This window comes from Puma concolor, chromosome B1, assembly GCF_028749965.1.
Source record: "Puma concolor isolate L17-30 chromosome B1, mPumCon1.1.hap2, whole genome shotgun sequence".
Lineage (NCBI taxonomy): Eukaryota > Metazoa > Chordata > Mammalia > Carnivora > Felidae > Puma > Puma concolor.
The window spans coordinates 1646370-1665476 of record NC_141670.1 but is presented as its reverse complement, the minus strand read 5'-3'; the positions used below and the strand labels follow the sequence as shown (position 1 = coordinate 1665476).

General features: G+C 57.4%; 1 protein-coding gene and 2 long non-coding RNA genes across 9 annotated transcripts in view; 2 read left to right on the top strand and 1 right to left on the bottom strand.

Annotated features, from left to right (window-relative positions):
- Window positions 1–232: 232 nt before the first annotated feature.
- Window positions 233–1716, top strand: LOC147581423 (uncharacterized). Its single transcript, XR_015249896.1, has 2 exons — window positions 233–1325; window positions 1451–1716. It is a non-coding gene; the product is annotated as an uncharacterized LOC147581423 (long non-coding RNA).
- Window positions 1717–3940: 2224 nt separating this feature from the next.
- Window positions 3941–7480, top strand: LOC147581422 (uncharacterized). Its single transcript, XR_015249900.1, has 2 exons — window positions 3941–4174; window positions 4670–7480. It is a non-coding gene; the product is annotated as an uncharacterized LOC147581422 (long non-coding RNA).
- The window catches only part of ARHGEF10 (Rho guanine nucleotide exchange factor 10), a 107563-nt gene continuing 94197 nt past the window's right edge, over window positions 5742–19107 (bottom strand). For all 7 annotated transcript variants that reach the window (XM_086703059.1, XM_086703061.1, XM_086703062.1 and 4 more), the window contains 3 exons: window positions 16777–16951; window positions 9699–9821; window positions 5742–6852 (listed from right to left, as the gene is read on the bottom strand). In XM_086703059.1, coding sequence (XP_086559185.1) covers window positions 6341–6852; window positions 9699–9821; window positions 16777–16951 — 810 coding nt within the window. In that variant the 3' untranslated portion in view covers window positions 5742–6340. The remainder of the gene's footprint in view (window positions 6853–9698; window positions 9822–16776; window positions 16952–19107) is intronic.

Sequence of the window (19107 nt, the reverse complement as noted above, 5' to 3'; positions counted from 1 at the left end):
TTAAGCGTCCGACTTCAGCCAGGTCACGATCTCGCGGTCCGTGAGTTCGAGCCCTGCGTCAGGCTCTGGGCTGATGGCTCAGAGCCTGGAGCCTGTTTCCGATTCTGTGTCTCCCTCTCTCTCTGCTCCTCCCCCATTCATGCTCTGTCTCTCTCTGTCCCAAAAATAAATAAACGTTGAAAAAAAAAATTAAATAAAAATAAAAAAAAATAAAAAAAAAAAGCAATAATTTTTTGATGAGCAGAAAAACATAAGAATAACTCCTCCACTACTCACCGACCTAGAGCAAGGCGCACAGGGCTCTCTATCTGCATGTGCGCCATGCACCAGCAGCCCTGCACCTCAGAACCTTCTAGAATTTGCCTGTCAGCGGCTGGGACACACTTTACTGGGTCCCCCGGCTCTGCTCAGACGCTGTACGGGAGCAGACCTTCCAGAGCAGGACCCTCGGGGACCCCGCCCCTCCCCCAACCTCAGCTCTGCCCTCCCCCTCGCTCCCCTCCCCCACGTTCATCACTGCCTGGCCCTGGGCTCTGCCTCAGCCCTCAAACCGCATTCGAGAACACCACACATGGCCTACGTCTGGTCATCCTCTTAGAAGGCGGCTGGCTCTGTGACGCTCAGCTGATGCGCTCCGTACCGGGTGGTCTGTGTGAACCAGAACTTCTAGAGACCCCGTGCATCATAACCGGAGACAGCCTGGTGGGCACATTCAGCCAGCAAGCCGCTCGTACGGGTGATCTGTTATCTCTGGCGTTGACAACCCAGCGGAGGGAAAAGCCCCTCAATCACGCGGGGCCTCGGGTCTCCTTGGGCACCACTGTGCGGGTACGCTGGCCGCCCTTCTGCCTGTCCGCTCCGCGGCCTGGCTGCGCTCCCGGCAGCCCACCCACACGATCCCGGCCAGCGGGGCCCCCGCCAAGGGTCTGCACCTCCCCCTTTCTCCCCGCGGTTCCCACCCGGTCACCCCAGTGCCGGTAAATTCCGGTCCTGGCCGAAGGCCGACCCAGTCCTGCTGTCTGTCACCAGCGTCCGGCTTCCGCGGCTCCGTGCCCAGTCCCCTCTAGCGGGACGCCCGACCTCTCCCAGCCGCGGCATCCTCAACCACCCAACGGGGCACAGACCCCCTACCTCCCACGGCGGCTATCTTTCATAAAACCACAAAGCTGTGCCCACATGGTGTCTGCCGACAGGAGGCGCAGAGAAATGCCGTTTCAAGAGTCAGACTCGAGAAAGTGTCCTGTACGGCAAGATGGCCTGTGACGCACGGACGGCTGCTCAGTCCCCGCGCCAAGTAGACAGGGGCCACAGCCCTCACGGCACAGGTGAGAAAAAGTCACCTGAGCTTCCCAGGCCGCCCGCTTCCTGCCCTGGCTGGGCACTCCCGCGCTGGGGGCCCAGGGCTCGGCACCTTCTCAGGAGGGACAAGGGGCCGTGTCACCGACCGCAGGTCCGGAGGGCGAGGGACACACCATGCAGACGCCTAGAAGGACCAACGCGGAATTCTCCCCCACGAAGAGGCGGCAGAAGGGTGCCTTCAACCCAACAAAAGCTGTCAGGCACCAAACAATTCACCAACCCGCTTTTCAAGGGTTAATTCTTTCTGAGGCTCTTTGGAGAGAGCCAGCAGCAGGGAGCAAACTCAAGCCAGACCCAGGCCGAGAGGCTGCCTCTCTCTCTCTCTCCTCTTCCGCCCGAATAAACATTGTGCAGACAGGCCCTCGCAGGCGAGCACAGAGGCGAGTGTGCAGGCTGAGTGTGTGTGCGTGCGCGTGCCCAGGGACTGCAGGCGAGGCGTGAAAGAGATGTGGTCTGGAAAGGGGGGAAGCGCTCTGCGCCCCGAAGCAGAACCACCACGCTGGGTGTGGGAGGGGTGCTTTCCAACGGTCTCAGGCAGCCGGAAACGGTCCTGAAACTGTGCGGTCGGGGACCCTTCACGGACGGGTGGCTGGCCACCATCAGCAGCACACCTCGCTTCCCTCAATACACCTGCGCCCCGGCGTGGGACAGAACGCACTTCCCCGCACGTAAATCCGAAAGTCACCCGAAAACTATCTGCTCTCTAGGGCTTAAGCTGTGTCCGTTTTATAGGAGAGAAGACCGGCTAGAAACTACCCCACTTTCCTCAGGATCTAGGACACGCTTATCAGATTGAACCCATAAAATACTGACATACAGCAGCTTTGGGACATGATTCAGGAAATCAAATATGAGGACTCCATTTGCAAAATCCCATCTCTATACAGCCTGTCAGAAATACCCCAGAAAGTGGGGCATCCGGGTGGCTCAGTCGGCTGAGCATCTGACTTCGGCTCAGGTCATGATCTCATGGTTCATGAGTTCGAGCCCCGCATCGGGCTCTGTGATGACAGCTCGGAGCCTGGAGCCTGCTTCGGATTCTGTGTCTCCCTCTCTCCCTGCTCCTCGCTTGCTCATGCTGTCTCTCTCACTCTCAAAAATAAATAAACATTAAAATATTTAAAAAAAAAAAAGAAAGAAAGAAAAGAAATACCCCAGAAAGTGAAGTGAGTCGCCTGTTCGTGACCAAGGAAACGCTGCTGGAGAGCAGGCCCCAAGCCGCCTGGAAAGCCAGCCAGCAGGCCCCGAGTTCACCACACCAGGAAAAAGGCACCGGAGTCTTGGAAGGAAGCCTCTCGCCCAGCTCTTCCCCTGTGTGTCTGCTGGGTTGGTGGCCGGGGGTTCAGAGGGCGGCAGCAGGCCCTGGCCGAGGCTGTTAGGACGTTTCCTCTCTCTCTGCTGGAAGGAGGGCCTCTCACGGGCCCGAGGTTTTTAGCACTTCTGCAGGGAACAGGGTTATCTCAGAAGCCAGGCGCCCCCAAAGGCTCGGACTGCGGAAAAGGCTGTGCTCCCAGCCAAAGAGGCAGACACAGGAGGTGGTGCGGGTAGAGTCCAAATGGATGAGGTCAGAGCTGGGTCCCTGCAGGGGACTCTGGGACATCTGCGTGTCAGCTCAGAGAGGGGGGCTCGGAGCCACCGGCCCTGCCCAGCTACCCGGGACGGGGGGTGGGGGTGCAGAGACAGGAGGTGGGGGCGTCCCCCACGGGGTGGGGGGAGGGAGACAGGAGGTGGGGGCAGGAGGAGATGGGGGTTGTCTCCAACCAGGATGGGGGGCAGGAGGTGCCTGTCACAGCCCCTGTCACACCCCTGTGTCCGCCTCTTACCCTAAGTTTTCCTGGCACGCCATTATCCGCTGAGCTTGTGAGCCGGGCTGGGCCCGGGCTGGGCCAGCTCCTGGAGCTGAGTCCCTCGTCAGGTCCAGTCCAGGCTCGGGGCATGGAGACCCCGGGGGCTCCCTGCTGTGCAGGTGGCCGAGTGCCAAGGAGCCTGAGGACAGGACCCCTGGCGCCACTTAGATTTGCAGACATACTTGCCCCCCACTCCCGGAACACGGAGCCCCCATCCTGCCTTAACTGTTCACAAGAACCAGATGTCCTCACTTCTTGCCCAAAAGTGCACACCAATCCTGCAGGCACACCGGTCAGAGTCGACCCCACAGGACGAGTCCACACTTCCGGGTTGGCTCCTGGTCCCTTCGGGGGAATGACAGCACCCACCTAACACCGGGGCACCCTGGCCGTGATGGAGGGTCTCGCCCCCGCCCCGCCCCACCCGCACTGACGTCCCTCCCCCTCGGCCAGCACCTCGGCAGGCTCGGTGGGGGGAGCCGGGCCCCATTCCCCACAGCACGGAGCACGAGGGGCCTCCTGGGTGAGCCCTGAGCTCCCGAGGCCCCTGGGCGGCGGGACGGCCGTGCGGGGGCAAGTCTCCGGGTGCCGGGTCACGGCCCACGGGGGCCCAGTGTGGGGTCGGCTGTCCAGGGAAGGGCCCCCTCTGGAAACGGGGCCAGTACTTCAGCAGCACATAAGGCTCCAGAGACAAGCACCACCCTGGGGGGGTGGGTTACGGGAGTGCCGGCGACCTGGGCTACACTTTACCCCTTGGGGCCGCAAGTCCAGAGCGGAGGCCGGGCGGGGTGGGTGTGCGGTGGGGGCTCCCTGGCTCACAGATGGTCTTCTCACTGTCCTCGCGGTCCTCACCGGCAGAGGGGCTGGGAGCTCTCCGGGGACCCTCTCCGGTGTGCGTTGATCACGGCATGGGGCGCCACCCTCGCCACCTCAGCATCGCCCTCCTCCTGACGTCACCACCTTGCGGGGTGAGATTCCAACCTAAGAGTTTGGGGGCACCCATCCACGGCACTGGCCCAAACCTGGGTCTGACCCTGGCGGTCCCAGGATGCTGCTGGGGGCCAGGCGCCAACCACACGCGGAGCCGCTGAGGCCGCCGGGCCAGGGGGTGTGAGGGGCCCGAGGGAACCGGGCCTCGCCCCGGGGCAGGGAGGCAGGGTGGGGAGCCCCAGTTGGAGGAGCCAGGGCCGTGCCAGGCTCCTTGCGAACCGGGCCCCAAGCACCAGCGGGGCCCTACCTCTTGGAGCCCAGGAAGAGCTCAGGGAGCCTCAGGTGAATCGGGAGACAACTATGGCCCCAGAGAAAGGCCGCTTAGCGCCCAGAGCCCCTCACAGAGCGGGACCGCTACCACGGGAGCACCCTATGTGGCGTCACACGGGGTTGTTTCTAATGACGTCATCGATGTTACAACCTAAATGCAAACCTCCACCTGTACGGTCTCGTTCTCTCCTTATTTACGCCAGAAGAAAACCTACTGGTTTGGAGTTTTCTGAGACAGTATCAGGTCAGAGTCCTTCCGTTCCCCCGGCCCGTGAAAAGACCGAGAACCTTCACGGCTTCTGCCGCACAGACGTTACGGAGCTCGGTGGGCTGCAGACGCGGCCTTTGTTTTACACGAAATTCATTCAACCTGCGACGTCACCCAAAATGTAAAACGGCTAGTACGTGAGTCTCTTGCAAGTGTCTCAGCTCAGCACCCACCTCAAGTCACAGCACTGTTTTCCTCTCATGCTGGGACTGTCTCTGGAACTCGTACTAAACTTCCAGGCCGGCAGGTGGCCATCCTGAACTTGAAAGGGCCCCTCAGAACCCCCCAACTGCCCCTTTGTGTTTTATGGGGAAAAAAGGCAATTCGAATACTGTATTTTTAAATAAAAAGACTTTATTTATGACTTCAGGTAGCAGCTAACAGTTTAAGAAAGCTTGGGGAGAGATTACTTTCGCGTGGGGGTATATGTGCACCTTGGGAAATATTTGGCTAAGGCATAAAATTAGCATTTTTTAGTCATCTGTAAAGTGCTGAGAAGTTTATCTCTGGTGATGCCCGCATTAATGTTCTCAAACCGCTCAGTGAGTACGACACGGAGACGTAAACCCACGCTGCACGGGACGGGGCCCACTGCTCGCCCGCACGCCTCGACCACGCGGGGGCTTTGTGACCACAGAATGCAAGCCTGCGTGCTTGCAGGAGGCACACTGAGGCAGTGTCCCCGGCCTGTGTCCCACCCCAGCAGGGACACACCCACACTCTCTAGCACCATGAGTAATCTCAGAAGGCATATTCGAAGCAGGCACCGAGGTCCAGGTCAGCAGGTGCGGGAAACACCCTGAAAGAGCTGAGGACACGCTCAGTGTGCATCTCCTACGAGAGGGAAACGTGCATTTCTAATGTGGATATTGATACTCCTTGCGAGGAAGACGGAAGGATCTTCTGGTGTGGACGCTCGAGTCTAAATGTTGATAAGGTATTGAGCATTTTGGTTCAAAGCCGAACGTTATTTGTGAAACGTTACAGACGATATATTGACTAAAACATTAACTGTTAATCTTTAATAGAAAAAAAGGCAGTACAAAAATACTACTTTGTTAAAATACACAACACGCACATTATGCCGCTTTGGAAAACCCACTTCACTTCAGAAAGCAAATACCACCACCTGGACGGGGGGGACGTTAGCTGGCTCTCTTCAGCGTTACGGACTCTGTGCTGGAATTTAAAGATATACAATATAAATAAGAGGAGAGACTCTGAATCGAGTAAGGTTACTCTAGGAATTGTTAATAAGTTTCTCTACGACGGAATAAGCTGTATTTCCCCCTAAGTTCTGAGTCCGCGAACTCTCTAAGAGGCAGGGCCCGCGAGTGGGTGCGGAGCGTCTGTGTTTCCACGTGGTCTGCCGCGCTCGTGAAGCACGCGGTCACCCCCAGACGCCAACACGGCTGCAACCCGGCCTGGTCCTCTGTCCCCTCACGGGCGTCTGTGCTGGCTTCCGCTCCGGAAAACACCACCGCGACGGTATTGCACATTTCTTCCCCCAAGACGTGATTTACCCTCAACCAGTGTAGACACGGCTACAGCCCTCGGGTCGCCCGGCTTGGCCGCAAGGACGCGGCCACCCAGATGGGCCGCGGACTCACGCGTTCAGCAGGGGGATCTGCCAGACCATGATGGAGGCGGCCAGCTCCTCGGGGCGCTGCGGCCGGGCCTTCCTGCTCACCCGCCGGTGGCCCTGGCCCCCACACACCACCAGCACCGAGCTGGCTTTCGCCCTCCTGACCCGCCGCCCTCTGCTCGGCAACATGCTGGGGAGCCGCAGGAGGTCGTAGACGACGCTCTCCTCCGCTCTGGGCTCCAGGGAGCCTGAGCCCTGCGACGGGGTCAGGGACCCGGACGACGAGGAGAAATCGCTTCTGTGGGTCACGGAGCCCAGCGAGCCCCCCAGCCAGACGGCGTCTGGGCTGCTCTGACTCAGGCCGGGGCCCGGCCCCTCGCCCGGCAACACATCCTTCTGGTCTCCGTCCTGGGGGTCTGCGCCGGGTGGCGGGCTGCCCGAGGGCTTGTCCTTGTCTGTTTTGAGGGCAGTGGTGGCCATGACCAGGAACTTGACGGGCCCGTTGTGTGCGTGGTAGGAGACCATGCCTCTTCCTGGGGGACGGTGAGGGGGGGGAGGGGTCATTCAGCAATCTTCAGCAATCACCGCGTGCGACAGCCCAGAGGGGGTCAACACGCCTCTGCCCCCGTCTAAACCACAGAATCCCACACACGACTGGGACACCGACTGACCAGTTAACACGAGAACAGCTTCTCGAAACCTCGTGGATTTTTAGTTAAGTCCACGAAATCTTCCAGAATGACGGGCTACGATACAACCCTGGTTTTCGTCCGCAGCAGCTCCGCCCCAAAACCCACAGGGGACTTTTCACAGCAGCGAAACAGCTATTTTCCTGTTCTCTGTATAAATGCCTTCTCACTTGCTCTACAGAAACATGTTTAATTTTTCTAAGTCTTGATTGAAAATTTAAATGCCAGGGGTGCCTGGGTGGCTCATTCGGTTAACCATCCGACTTTGGCTCAGGTCACGATCTCGTAGTTTGTGGATTTGAGCCCTGTGTTGGGCTCTGCGCTGACAGCCCAGAGCCTGGAACCTCCTTCGGATTCTGTGTCTCCTCCTCTGTGTGCCCCTCCCCCACTCACACTCTGCGTCTTTCAGTAATAAACATTAAAAAAAAAATTAAAAAAAAAAAAAAAGAAAATTTAAATGCCAGAAATGTGTCAGTTTTAAGAACAAGATGCCTAAGTAAACGGCCAGTAGCTTCCTGCCATTTTCTGTTACAAAAAGGTTCTAGGAGTTACTTCTGTGGTTTTAATTACATTGGGGACTTTTTGATTTAAAAGTGACGTGAATTTAATTTTAAAACATCACCTAAGGGGCGCCTGGGTGGCGCAGTCGGTTAAGCGTCCGACTTCAGCCAGGTCACGATCTCGCGGTCCGTGAGTTCGAGCCCCGCGTCAGGCTCTGGGCTGATGGCTCGGAGCCTGGAGCCTGTTTCCTATTCTATGTCTCCCTCTCTCTCTGCCCCTCCCCCGTTCATGCTCTGTCTCTCTCTGTCCCAAAAATAAATAAACGTTGAAAAAAAAAATCACCTAACCCAAGAGCACGTGTCAGAAACTACCTATAGGTCTTTTTCGAAACAAAGTTTATTTCCCCCCGAACGTCCTGACCCTACGTTGTCAGGTAGGAACAGGGTGTCAGCACTTTTTAAGTGGTTCACAGGTGAGGGGACCAGGATGGGAAGCATGTGTCCCTTTGTCACCAGACGCTTTAAGGCTGACACGAGGCCCTAGCCCTCACCTTCACCCCTCCTTGGCCAAAGCAGATTAAATCACAGGATTCTTTAGCCGGTGTGAGTGGCAGTGGCCAACTAGTAGGTGCTAGAGGGAACCTAGAGGGGCAGGAAGGCTTGACCCCAGCTGGGGAGGTGTGATCTAAAAGTTACAGAGGGACAGACACGTCATATGTTATGAGGCAATTATAGAAAATGGAAAAAAAAAACAGTAAAATCACAAGTTTGGTTTTTTCAGGTACAAATTGGCAAAACTATACAGAAAAATCAACAGAACGAGGGTGTACGACTCAGGAGAATAGTCAGGTGTGTTGTGAGGGAGGGGCCCCTGTGCCAGGGGCAGGAGCAGGTGCAGCGTGACCGCTTCATCAGCACGGTCCAACCTGTACATGTTGGTTACGTGCAATTTCGTGTAAGTGCAATACAGAGCTCAGAATAAAAACTGAGATTAAGAAATGAATGACCGGGGCGCCTGGGTCGCTCAGTCAATTAAATGTCTGACTCTTGATTTCGGCTCAGGTCACGATCTCACAGTTTCGGGAGTTCAAGCCCCACATCAGGCTCTGCCCTGACGGCACAGAGCCTGCTTGGGATTCTCTCTCTCTCCCTCTGCCCCTCCCTGCTCGTGCTCTCTTTCAAAAAAATAAATAAACTTAAAAAAAAAAAATCAACAAAATTGGAATCCTTAGCACCAACAGGTGGCTCCTGAACTTAGGGAAAGATAAGTCTGTTAAAGCCCGTGGAGAAAAAAAGCTTTTTATCTGATGTCACATGAAATACTCTAAAGTTGTCAGTAGGAAAAAACTATAGAAACAGAATCTTTATTGACATTTTGGTGAGTTTCCTACAAATCTTTTTCTTCTTGGAGTTTTTCCCACATCGCTGATGTTACATCATCAACGTAAAATTTGAGATCTTGGTTTTACTTATGGAATTGACGTTTTGTGTGTATCATTTAAAGCTCTCCACAAACACCATTTCTACTGACTATATCATATACCAAAATGGCAGTGCAACCATTTTCTCAACTGTCTCTTTCCCCCTAATTTTAAGTTGTTTCCTATTCCGGGCTACTAAAAATTGAATGTTGTATCGAGTATCTTTTTTGCATCTTGTTTTCGTTCACGGACTCGGCTGCTTACCAAGGCAGATTTCTGAACTGGAAAATCCTGAATCCAGACACACAAGCCTTTTCAGGCTTGTGATCTAAAATGCCAAATTGCGTCCTGAAAATCCTGTACCCATTTGAACTCCTAGCAACGCTGTGCAAAAAAGCACACCTCACGTTGTCCAGAGGCTGGGCTTCCTTCTTGGCCACATAAAATATAAAAAGCATCCACTCCCACTGAGCAAAACCATACAAAAACGACAGAAACTAACAGGTGGCAGTAAAGGTAACACGAAAACGTGTTTGGGGGGAAAGATTCTCCCTGGGCCACTAACAGAAGCAGCAGAAAAACAAAAGCAGGAATTGATCCCAATTAGCAGACAGTCCAGAGTATGCCAGAAAAGAAGGGAAAAAAGAACCCCAGATAATCTACACGGTTTAAGCAGACCCTCCCCCCCCCCGGCTGCAAAAGCGCAAGGAGGCAGACGGGCTCAGCGAGCTGACGGGATGGGATGGTGCGTGCGGAGGGGTCCACTCACCGGTCACTTTGGGGATCCCCTGCAGACGAGGCACGGGCAGGGCCACCACGAAGCCCAGGCTGGTGCCGACCATGAGCAGGCCATGGCAGACGAGCAGGCTGGTCACTGACAGGCGCTGGTGCCCTGCAGGGGGCGGGGGACGGAGTCCGGTGTCTGCAGCAGGTGGGGGCGGGGCAGGTGCTCACCCCCACCCCCCGGAGCGCTCCCCGCCCAGCCAACCCCCTCCTCACCGGCAAGTGGCTCTCCAGCTACACACTGCACTCAGTCCCTGCCCATCCAGGAAGAGGAAGGCCGCAAGCCGAGCATCGTTTCGGCCCTCCCCACCCCTGCCTCCTAGAAGGAGAGGCCTCACCTCACAGGTGACACAGAACTAACACGTGATCTGTGTTCTGTGTTCTACGTCATGCGCCCAGCACGACTCCCCTACAAGTGCCCCGCGGCACAGCTCATCAGTGACAGCAGGTGGCACGGAGCTAACACGCGATCTGTGTTCTATGTTCTATGTCATGCGTCCAGCACGACTCCCCTACAAGCTCATTGGCAGCTCATCAGTGACAGCAGGTGACACAGAGCTAACATGTGATCTGTGCTCTATGTTCTATGTCACGTGCCCAGCACGACTCCCCTACAAGTGCCCCTCGGCACAGCTCATCAGTGACAGCAGGTGACACGGACCTAACACGCGATCTGTGCTCTATGTTCTACGTCATGCGCCCAGCACAACTCCCCTACAAGTGCCCTGCGGCACAGCTCATCAGTGACAGCAGGTGACACGGACCTAACACGCGATCTGTGCTCTATGTTCTACGTCACACGCCCAGCACGACTCCCCTACAAGTGCCCCGCGGCACAGCTCATCAGTGACGGCAGGTGGCACGGAGCTAACAAGCGATCTGTGTTCTGTGTTCTACGTCATGCGCCCAGCACAACTCCCCTACAAGTGCCCCGCGGCACAGCTCATCAATGACAGCAGGCCACACCCCAGGCTTCTGTCGGGACGGGGAAGGACGTGGGACATGGTTTGGGAAATGTCATATGAAATGGTGGCACCAGGAAGGCCTTCACGGCATGGCCCTTGGATCAGTTTGGGTTACAGCCACAGCCCTGTGGCCCAGAAGTGCACGGGGCCGCCTGGCTGGTCTCCTGTGGGCCTCTGCCCTGAAGGGTGCCGGGGGTGTCTGCGTGATCACCACCACTCCGCGGGTGGCACCACTCTGAGCGAGACACACGGCGAGCCCCGGCCTCTCTCTGCCAGCTCGAAAGCCGGCGCGTGGACCAGACGGCGTTCCTTGTGTGTGAGGCCACGGTGGCACCTCAGCTGACATGACCCCATCCTGCACAGACAAGGTTCCTTCCAACATCTCTGCATCGACCTCAAGTTCACCTCCCGTAAGAAACATGGCAACAAGTGGCCTGGTACCAAGGCCAAAGCTACATTAACACGACCGTTTTTACGAATTTTTTTGCAACGGCAAAAAACAAACAAGAAGGGGCGCATGGGGGGCTCAGTTGGGTAAGCATCCGATCCTTGGTTCCGCTCAGGTCATGATCTGGCGGTTTGTGAGTTCAAGCCCCGCGTTGGGCTGTGCGCCGACAGCACAGAGCCTGCTTGAGATTCTCTGTCTCCCTTTCTGCCCCTCCCCACTGGTACACACTCTCTCTTCCACTCTCTCTGAAAATAAGTAAATAAGCTTAAAAACACAACATCTACAACGAACAAAGATTTGGTTTTGTTTCTCAACACAGACTTACATCCTGTTTTACAAGCTCATGATGGTTTACGTTCCCAGGACTTCCGAACGTCTGACTGAGGGACGTCGTTCTGGAGATGGGTGGGTGCTGTGTGAATTCCGTACACACCACAGAGCACAGGTGCACAGGCACCGTCAGACGTGAGGGGGCCAGCGGACGCGGCTGAAGGATGAGATCCTCAGCACCGTTCACAACCGCCATCAACGGGCGACAAGCTGGGGGGTGTCCACATGCTCGCGGTAGATACTCCAACAGAGGCAGGGAGCGGGGGCAGCACAGAGCCTCTAAGAGTGGGACGCAACGCTTCAGCAGGGTCCCTCTCTCTGCACCGGTACCCGGAACACCCCACAGGCAGCAGACGGGGCCTAGCCGCTGGCTAACCCGGGATTAGCTGCTGGTTAACCCGGGATTAGCTGCTGGCTAACCCGGGATTAGCTGCTGGCTAACCCAGGACCACTTAATCCAGGATGGCAGCAGGAACCAGGATACCAAACCCCATCCTCAGTTTTGCTTCCTAATTCACAAAACATCTTCAGTCTGGTTTAATTTGCTGACTTCCTTAGGATGTGGTCATTGAGTATTTCTTTTTAAATTATACTGATTTTGATTTTTTTTTAATCCTAATTTGGCCATCATACGTGGCCATGTCCCTCCTGGAAGGCAATGCGTTCGCTCCGTGGCGACACAGAAAGGCTGACTTCACGTGACCTCTCAGAACTTCTCCGTCAAAACAGTCTCCCTGGAATATTCTAGACAAAGCAGCAAAACGTGCCGCTTGCATCGTGGGGTAAGTAACTGAGTGGGAGCCCCAAGGAACAAGGCCCCGTTACATGCTTTCGCTGTAAATTCTACACCAGCAATCTGCTCTCCAAGGTGTGTGTGCTCATCCGGAGGCTGCGTTATCCCGTGTTCGACCGCGTGAGGGCCGATGTGCTGTACGTCACGGAGCCTGGGTGTGATGGTTTTCAGAACAGAGCTCTACCCAGAGGCAGCAGCTCTACCCACACAGCACAGCCACGTCCTCCTCCAGGAAAAGCACGCTGGGGCCTCCAAGAATTATTCAGGTTATGTGAAGTTCTGTTAACTCCCAAAAAAGGTGTAAATTACCAGTGCATCAATTTTGTGTTAGATTTTTGTTCTTTCTGGCTTGGGCAGTCTTCATCTCCAGAACCTACTGGAATTTCATTGTCCGGTAAGGGCACAAAAGGGTAACTTCACATATTTCTGCCACGTGTACACAGCGAAACCCATGTGGGCAACCCATGAACACGACTCTCAGACGGAGGCTCCGGGTACGTGCCAGCACTCCGGGACGTGCAGGAGTGTGGGAAAGCCGCCGGCAGTCACAGGCACCAGTGTCCAGAGAACGACACAGCCCAGCGGCCTCCAACCGGCACACCTCCGTGCCTATAGCGTGAACACCGAGTCCCCCGAAGCCGCAGCCAACTAACGCTTGTCTCCAGGAAGCACCGGCCTGAGGGTAAGACCACCGGTAAAAGTTCAAGGGAAGACGTGGGGCTTGGGCCTTCTCATTCTCTACATCACAAAATGCAACGAGAATCAGACCAATTTGGGGGCACCTGGGTGGCTCAGTCGGTTGATGTGGACTCCGGTCATGTCTCAGGGTCGTGAATTTGAGCCTTTGCATCAGGCTCTGTGCTGATAGCCTGGAGCCTGCCTGGGGTTCGCTCTCTCTCCGCCCCTCCCCTGCTCTAGTGCGCGCCGGCTTGCTCTCTCTCTCTCTCTCTCAAAATAAATAAATAAACCCCAAAATTTTTTTAAACATCAGACCAATTCTGGACCACGTCTTTCTGAGGACTGTACCCCACAGCCACTGAGGAGACGAGACAAAGACAACAACATTCCGAGCGTAGCGGACTTTGCTCTAACCACCCACCCCCCTCCAAGGCCGCTACACAACCTTCACGGAGAGTCTGAGATGCAGGTCAGGCGTAAGATGCCCCCGGACGTTGGTGAAATTCGGGAGAACACGCGTCACCCGAAGGCTCCCGCCCCGATCTGGCCTGGAGGCTTGCTGGTTCTCCACAGCCTGACGGCGACACGGAAATGAAGACCCACAACCGAGGGGACGTGTGCTGTGACCACAAGGACAGAGCCGAGCCCCGTCGGACACCGGCGTCCGGCCTGTGGAGGGTGGGCTCGGGGAAGCGTCTCACCGCACAGCCTCTCAGTCCCACCAGAGCCCAGGTGGGTCTGTGACAGCACAGGAGAGCCACGCAGAGGGAGGCAAGAGAGTCATTGACTGGAGGGTGAAACCAGTCACGAAAACGCTCGTGAGAAATGAAGGAAACACCCCCCTGTGTGGGTCTGTAAACGCAGCGTGGACGTGAGGGCAAGTGAGGACAGGGACAGAGCTCAGCCCTACAAGAAGGGGCCCAGCCTGTGGCACTCGTGGGCTAGCCTGTGGGGGGTCTGGAACCGCCTTGACCTTGAGCAACAAGGGCAAGATGGCAGCAGGTCTGGGGCTCCCCTGGGGCTGCTTGGCCAGTGAGGCCAGCAGGGCCGCGGGGTCAGGACTCTGGGGGCTCAGAGGGCAGTCCCCCGGACGGGCCGGCCACTCACGGGCACGACAAGAGCCTGCCCGACACACCATCTGATACGACGGATCCAGACTGCACACACCTGCTCCACCACCTGGTGTGCAAAAGGGAACACACCAGGTCCCCAGGGAAGTGCCCGTAAACCAGCGTTTTCTTATACGCAAGCTCATAAATTGTGTCAATCTGTGCTCCTCGCAAAACAAAAGCGCCCTATGTTACTTAAGAAACGATTTGTACACAGCTCGTCCTATGGATTAAATCTCCCGACCACCACACACGCGTGCACATGTGGAAACCATGAAGTGGAGAATGCGTTAGCTTGGTTGCGGCGAGCCCTTCACGACGTGCACACGTGTGCAAACAACAAGCCACATGGCCGGTGCAGTTTTACGTGCCAGTCACCCCAGTACAGACACGAAACACAACCAGGGAGCAGCTGTCCCTTGCTTGCCGAGCCCCAAACAAACGTGTCTTGTCACCGTCCCCGCTTCCCACTGTCCTCTCTGCCCCCAGCCGGCCCGGCCCACCTTCCAACTGCAGTGTACTTCCCCTGGTCAGAGGCCAGCCTTTCTGGAACCTGAACCCAGACTATTCATTTCTCAATGTGTCAACGGTGACCGTTCCTCCAGTACCTTCCGCTCAAGCTACAGACATCTTCAACACTGTCACTGACCCATCTGCCACCAACCCACCAAGTAGCCACCAACCCACCGGCAACCCACCACCAAATCTGCCCTGAGTCTGTAAGAATCTGAGAACTTGTTTCACTACCGACATGAGCAGGGGACCCAGACAACTTCTAAGAGCTTTTTTCCACGCTTAAGTACTTGCAGAATTTAAATGTCATCCGACACGTAATCCCGATTAAGAGGCAACTTGATCGGGGTTCTCTAACCTGCTCAGCCTTTCGTGAACTTTTCCAAAGTGAATCCTAAATTCAGTGCCTTTACTATCCTGGTTCTCCCTGCTCTCAAACACCAGCAGCAGAGCTCCTCCTTCACACATACACACACACACACACATGCACAGGCGTGGTGCACACACCACACCCACACTCACCCACACCCACACTCACGTGTGCAAGCACGCTCACGTACACACAACAGCACTCCAGGTACACACACACTCTCACCGCCTGCGAGCACCCATGCACACAACACCCCCAGGTGCATACAATGTGTGCACACGCACACACACCGGCACTCAGGCTGTGCGCGTGGCCGTCCCCCGCCCGGTGCTCCTCTCCTGGCCGCTTGGATACGCACTGCAGGGCTCTCTGCGCTCCTGACGCCCCCTCTGACTCTGCACAACCCTCTCACCTCCTGACGGTGGTACCTGACTCTGTCTGCCCTGTCCCCCTGTCCCTCATCGCTCGCCGGGAGGGCAAAGTCCCACACAGGCCCCTTTCCCGACTCGTCGTCCGCATGCCAGCCCCTCCTTCCAATTTCCCACGGGGCTCCTTCGCTCAGCACCACACATGCTAGCTTCCTCCAAGCCGGCTCTGTGGGACCCAGTGTCGCTGATGACTTTACGTTCTTCCCAAAAACCCAGGCCCCAAATCTCAGGCTTTCTGGCCCTTCCTCTCCCCAGTCGGTCCCGCCGCAGGTGACTCTGCTCACTGCCGCTTGCCGGGGTGCGTCCCTCGGGACCACAGGACGGCCCGCCACCCTCCCGTCCTCGCAGCCCGCTGCCGGGAAGCCCCTTCCACACTCATGACCGCACAACCTTCCCAGCCTCCTCCTTCCCTCTGCCCCTCCGCCCTTGCACAGCAGCCACCTGCTTACGCATGTCCGTCACACGTGGACGTGCCCCGGCTACAAGCCCGTACACACCAGCGATGCGTTCCGTGTACGACCTACACGCATGCAGGCACCAGGTACGCGCTCACACACACTAGCTGCACGTTCGTTTATACATGACATACACACACGTTAACTACACGCCTATATGTACCAGATATGGGAATACACTCTAGCTCCATGGGTGTCCATACCAGCTACACGAAATACAAACGTATACATATTGGCTAGAAACTTATACACACTGGCCACACACCGGCAACATGGTCCTTGCATGCGCTAGGTGCCTGTTTGCACTTACTGGCTACACGCTTATGTACACACTTGCATATGTGTTTATGCAGACACATATGTATGTACACACACTAGCTACACGTTCACACGTGCCAGCCACGTGCACACACATACCAGCCACATGAATCTACCCACATGAGCCACATGCACACGCACACGCGAGCCACACATGTATACACACTCGCCACCCAGACACACACACACACACAAGCTACTTGCTGCCCCATAGCCGCACTCCTGCACCTTTGCTGGTTTTGTCCCCTGTCCCACCCCCCCCACCCCCGCTAGCGGCATCTTCCCTGCTCTGTGCCTGGTGGCCTCCCAGCCGAGAAGCTGCGTCTCTGGCTTCCCTTGGGAGCTGTCCCCGCCCCAGCAGATCTTTTCCTCCTCTCTGTTCTTCAGCTTGCTCCCAGGGTGGAGTCTTACCAGGCTTAACTGGCGCACACGGGCTATGATCAACGGCTCCTGACCTACAAAAGTGGTGCTTGAATACGGTTCCATGCCAGCGCACAGAGTCGCGGTACGCACAGCGCCCTCGCCCGGAAGAGCCGTGCCTGGAAGGGCCGCGCTTGCGCGCCAGCGCCCTCGCCTGGAAGGGCCGCGCCTGCGTGCCACGTCCCCCGCCGTGTCCTCCCTCGGGGGACCCGCCCCCCCGCCCCCAGGTGCAGTTACCTGGCAGCATATGGTGCACAGGCGTGGCTATGTTGATGTCCTGCAGATGCTTGAGCGTCTCCGTGTGGAAGAGGCGGAGCGTGGACCCAGAGGTGAAGGCGATCCAGATCCCCACGCCAGCGACGACCATGTGAGAGACCACCATGCCTTCTTCCTGGTGGGCGTCCAGCTGATTCTGGAGAGATCAAGGAGAAGCGGTGGACGGGGCAGCGGGTGCACCTGGAGCCTTGCCCACCGCGGAGGCAGAGCCCAGCAGTCCCCGGGTGGGGGGCGAGAGCAGGAAGGCGGGAGGGACAGAGGGACGGAGCGGGCAGAGGGACGGAAGGCCCGGGAACAGGGAGACACGATGGCCAAAGGAGGCCGGCCAGCGCCCCCGACTTTGGTGGGGAGTCAGCAGCCCTCCCCCAAATCCTGAGCAGGAACGGAGGTCCACACCCCGGCCTTGGGCGGCCCCGAGACGGCCTGTCTGACCCCACCGCTCCCAGCGCTCCTGGGCTGCCCACGGTGTCTGGGTTTGCAGTCGCCCCTTGCCTGCCCACAAAGGCCACCCGCTACTTCTCTGTGTGACCAGGTCCTTCCTCCCGGGCTTCTGGCCGAGCTCTGTCCCGTCCACATCTCCATCCGGACAACCCTGCTCTATGGGGACCCACGGGGGCAGATTTTGTGACTTGGTCCCAGCGCGGATGGGCCGGCACTGGGCAGCTGGCGGTGTTGTCTGCTAGGTCTGGAGGAGGGGTGTGAGCCTGGAGACTCCGTGTGAAGACACGGGGTCCTCAGGGCAGACCAAACCCCACACGGTCCTCCCCACACGGTCCTCCAGATGAAAACCCTGGAGGCTGAGCCACACGGGAAACAGGTGGGCTTACTTCTCTGACTCAAGGGCTGGTCCCAAAAGTCTAAGCGCAGGGGGCGCTGTGTAGAGCCCGCTGAACTGCCCGCCTTCCCCGGCTGCTCCTCTTGGGCTCATGACATGGTGGTCACTACTCCCTGGGGGAGGAAGGCACATCCGGGGGGAGGGTCGTGCACGTTACGGAAGCTCGGGAATCAAGGAGCAAAGCCACGTTCTGTCCTTGCCGCGGACACTCCAGGAAAGACAAGATAGCACAGGTTGCTGGCCCTCAAATCCCGGTTTCTAATTCAGCAGGCTGAGGGTGGGGCCCAGAACTAGCATTTCCAGAATGTTCCGAGGGCCCGCCACTGCTCCACACCCCCTTTTTTCCACTGCTTTCCGGCAAGTTACTTTATCCATTCACTGCAGTTTGTCCTCCTTTCTGTCCCGAGTCACGTCACATGCGGCCTTGATGTGCTCCCAAGATGCCGTGGACACATCTCCGGTGCTGCTGGTGCACGCTGTCCGCGACTGCCCGCTGACGTGTCTCCTGCACTTCGCGGCCAGTGGCCTGTTCTCCCAGAACCAGCTCGTCATGCAGGCCTGCGGGTCCTGTGGGCCCCCCGCCCATGTGCGTGGTCTCCAGCAGCACCCCCTTCAGAGGGGCCGGCAAACCGGCCTTCAGAGAGCACGGACTTCCTGACATCGGTGGCTCACCATCCACCCAGCATGGTGGTATCCCTGCCCCGGCCAGATGTGGCTGCTGTCGTGGGACACCTCCCGCCCTGGCGGCCATCTGCGATGCTCACAGGGACCGAGGAATAGCCCTGAGCTCGTCTGTAGTGAACGTGAGGTCCCTTCCGACCCCACCTGTGCCGCCCTCTCTTCCCACCAGGCTCTCAGGCTCCCCCGACCTTTCTCGCACGTGACGGGCCTCCCTCCTCACAGGCTCTACGTTGTCTCCTTCCAGGAATTCTGCTCGGCTGGGACAGCCGGCGGCATAGGGCTCTCGGGCAGAAATAATCCAGCGTTTCTGTCCTGCCCTGTGTGTCCCTGGCATCAAAGCCACGATTCTGCTCTTTCCTGCCAGCTGCCTGGCGCGGCCAGAGCCACCGCTGGCTGACTTTCTGCCAGCTGCAGGAGGTGGGGTCTTGCAGGACGCTGGACTGGCACATCAAGGACAAGCCACAGAAAAGCTAGTTGTGGTCCAACGGAAAGCGCATCGACCTCGAGCCCGTCTGGGACCCAGCGCGTCCAGGTGTGGCACCTGGTGACTTCCCGAAGGCCTGCTGTCCTATGCCGCCCTCGGGGGTCTCGCGCAGTCTAACACCGTCCACCCAGGCCCGCACGGACTCGGTGTTACTCTGACCGCGGTCAGCCCACGCTCTGTGACGTGAAGGAGCTCCTACAACGGGCTGGAGGCTTACGGTCCACCTTCTGACGTTACAGAATCTGCCACCAAGCGTGTCCATGAACAGGTTTCACGAATGTCTTGAAATGTG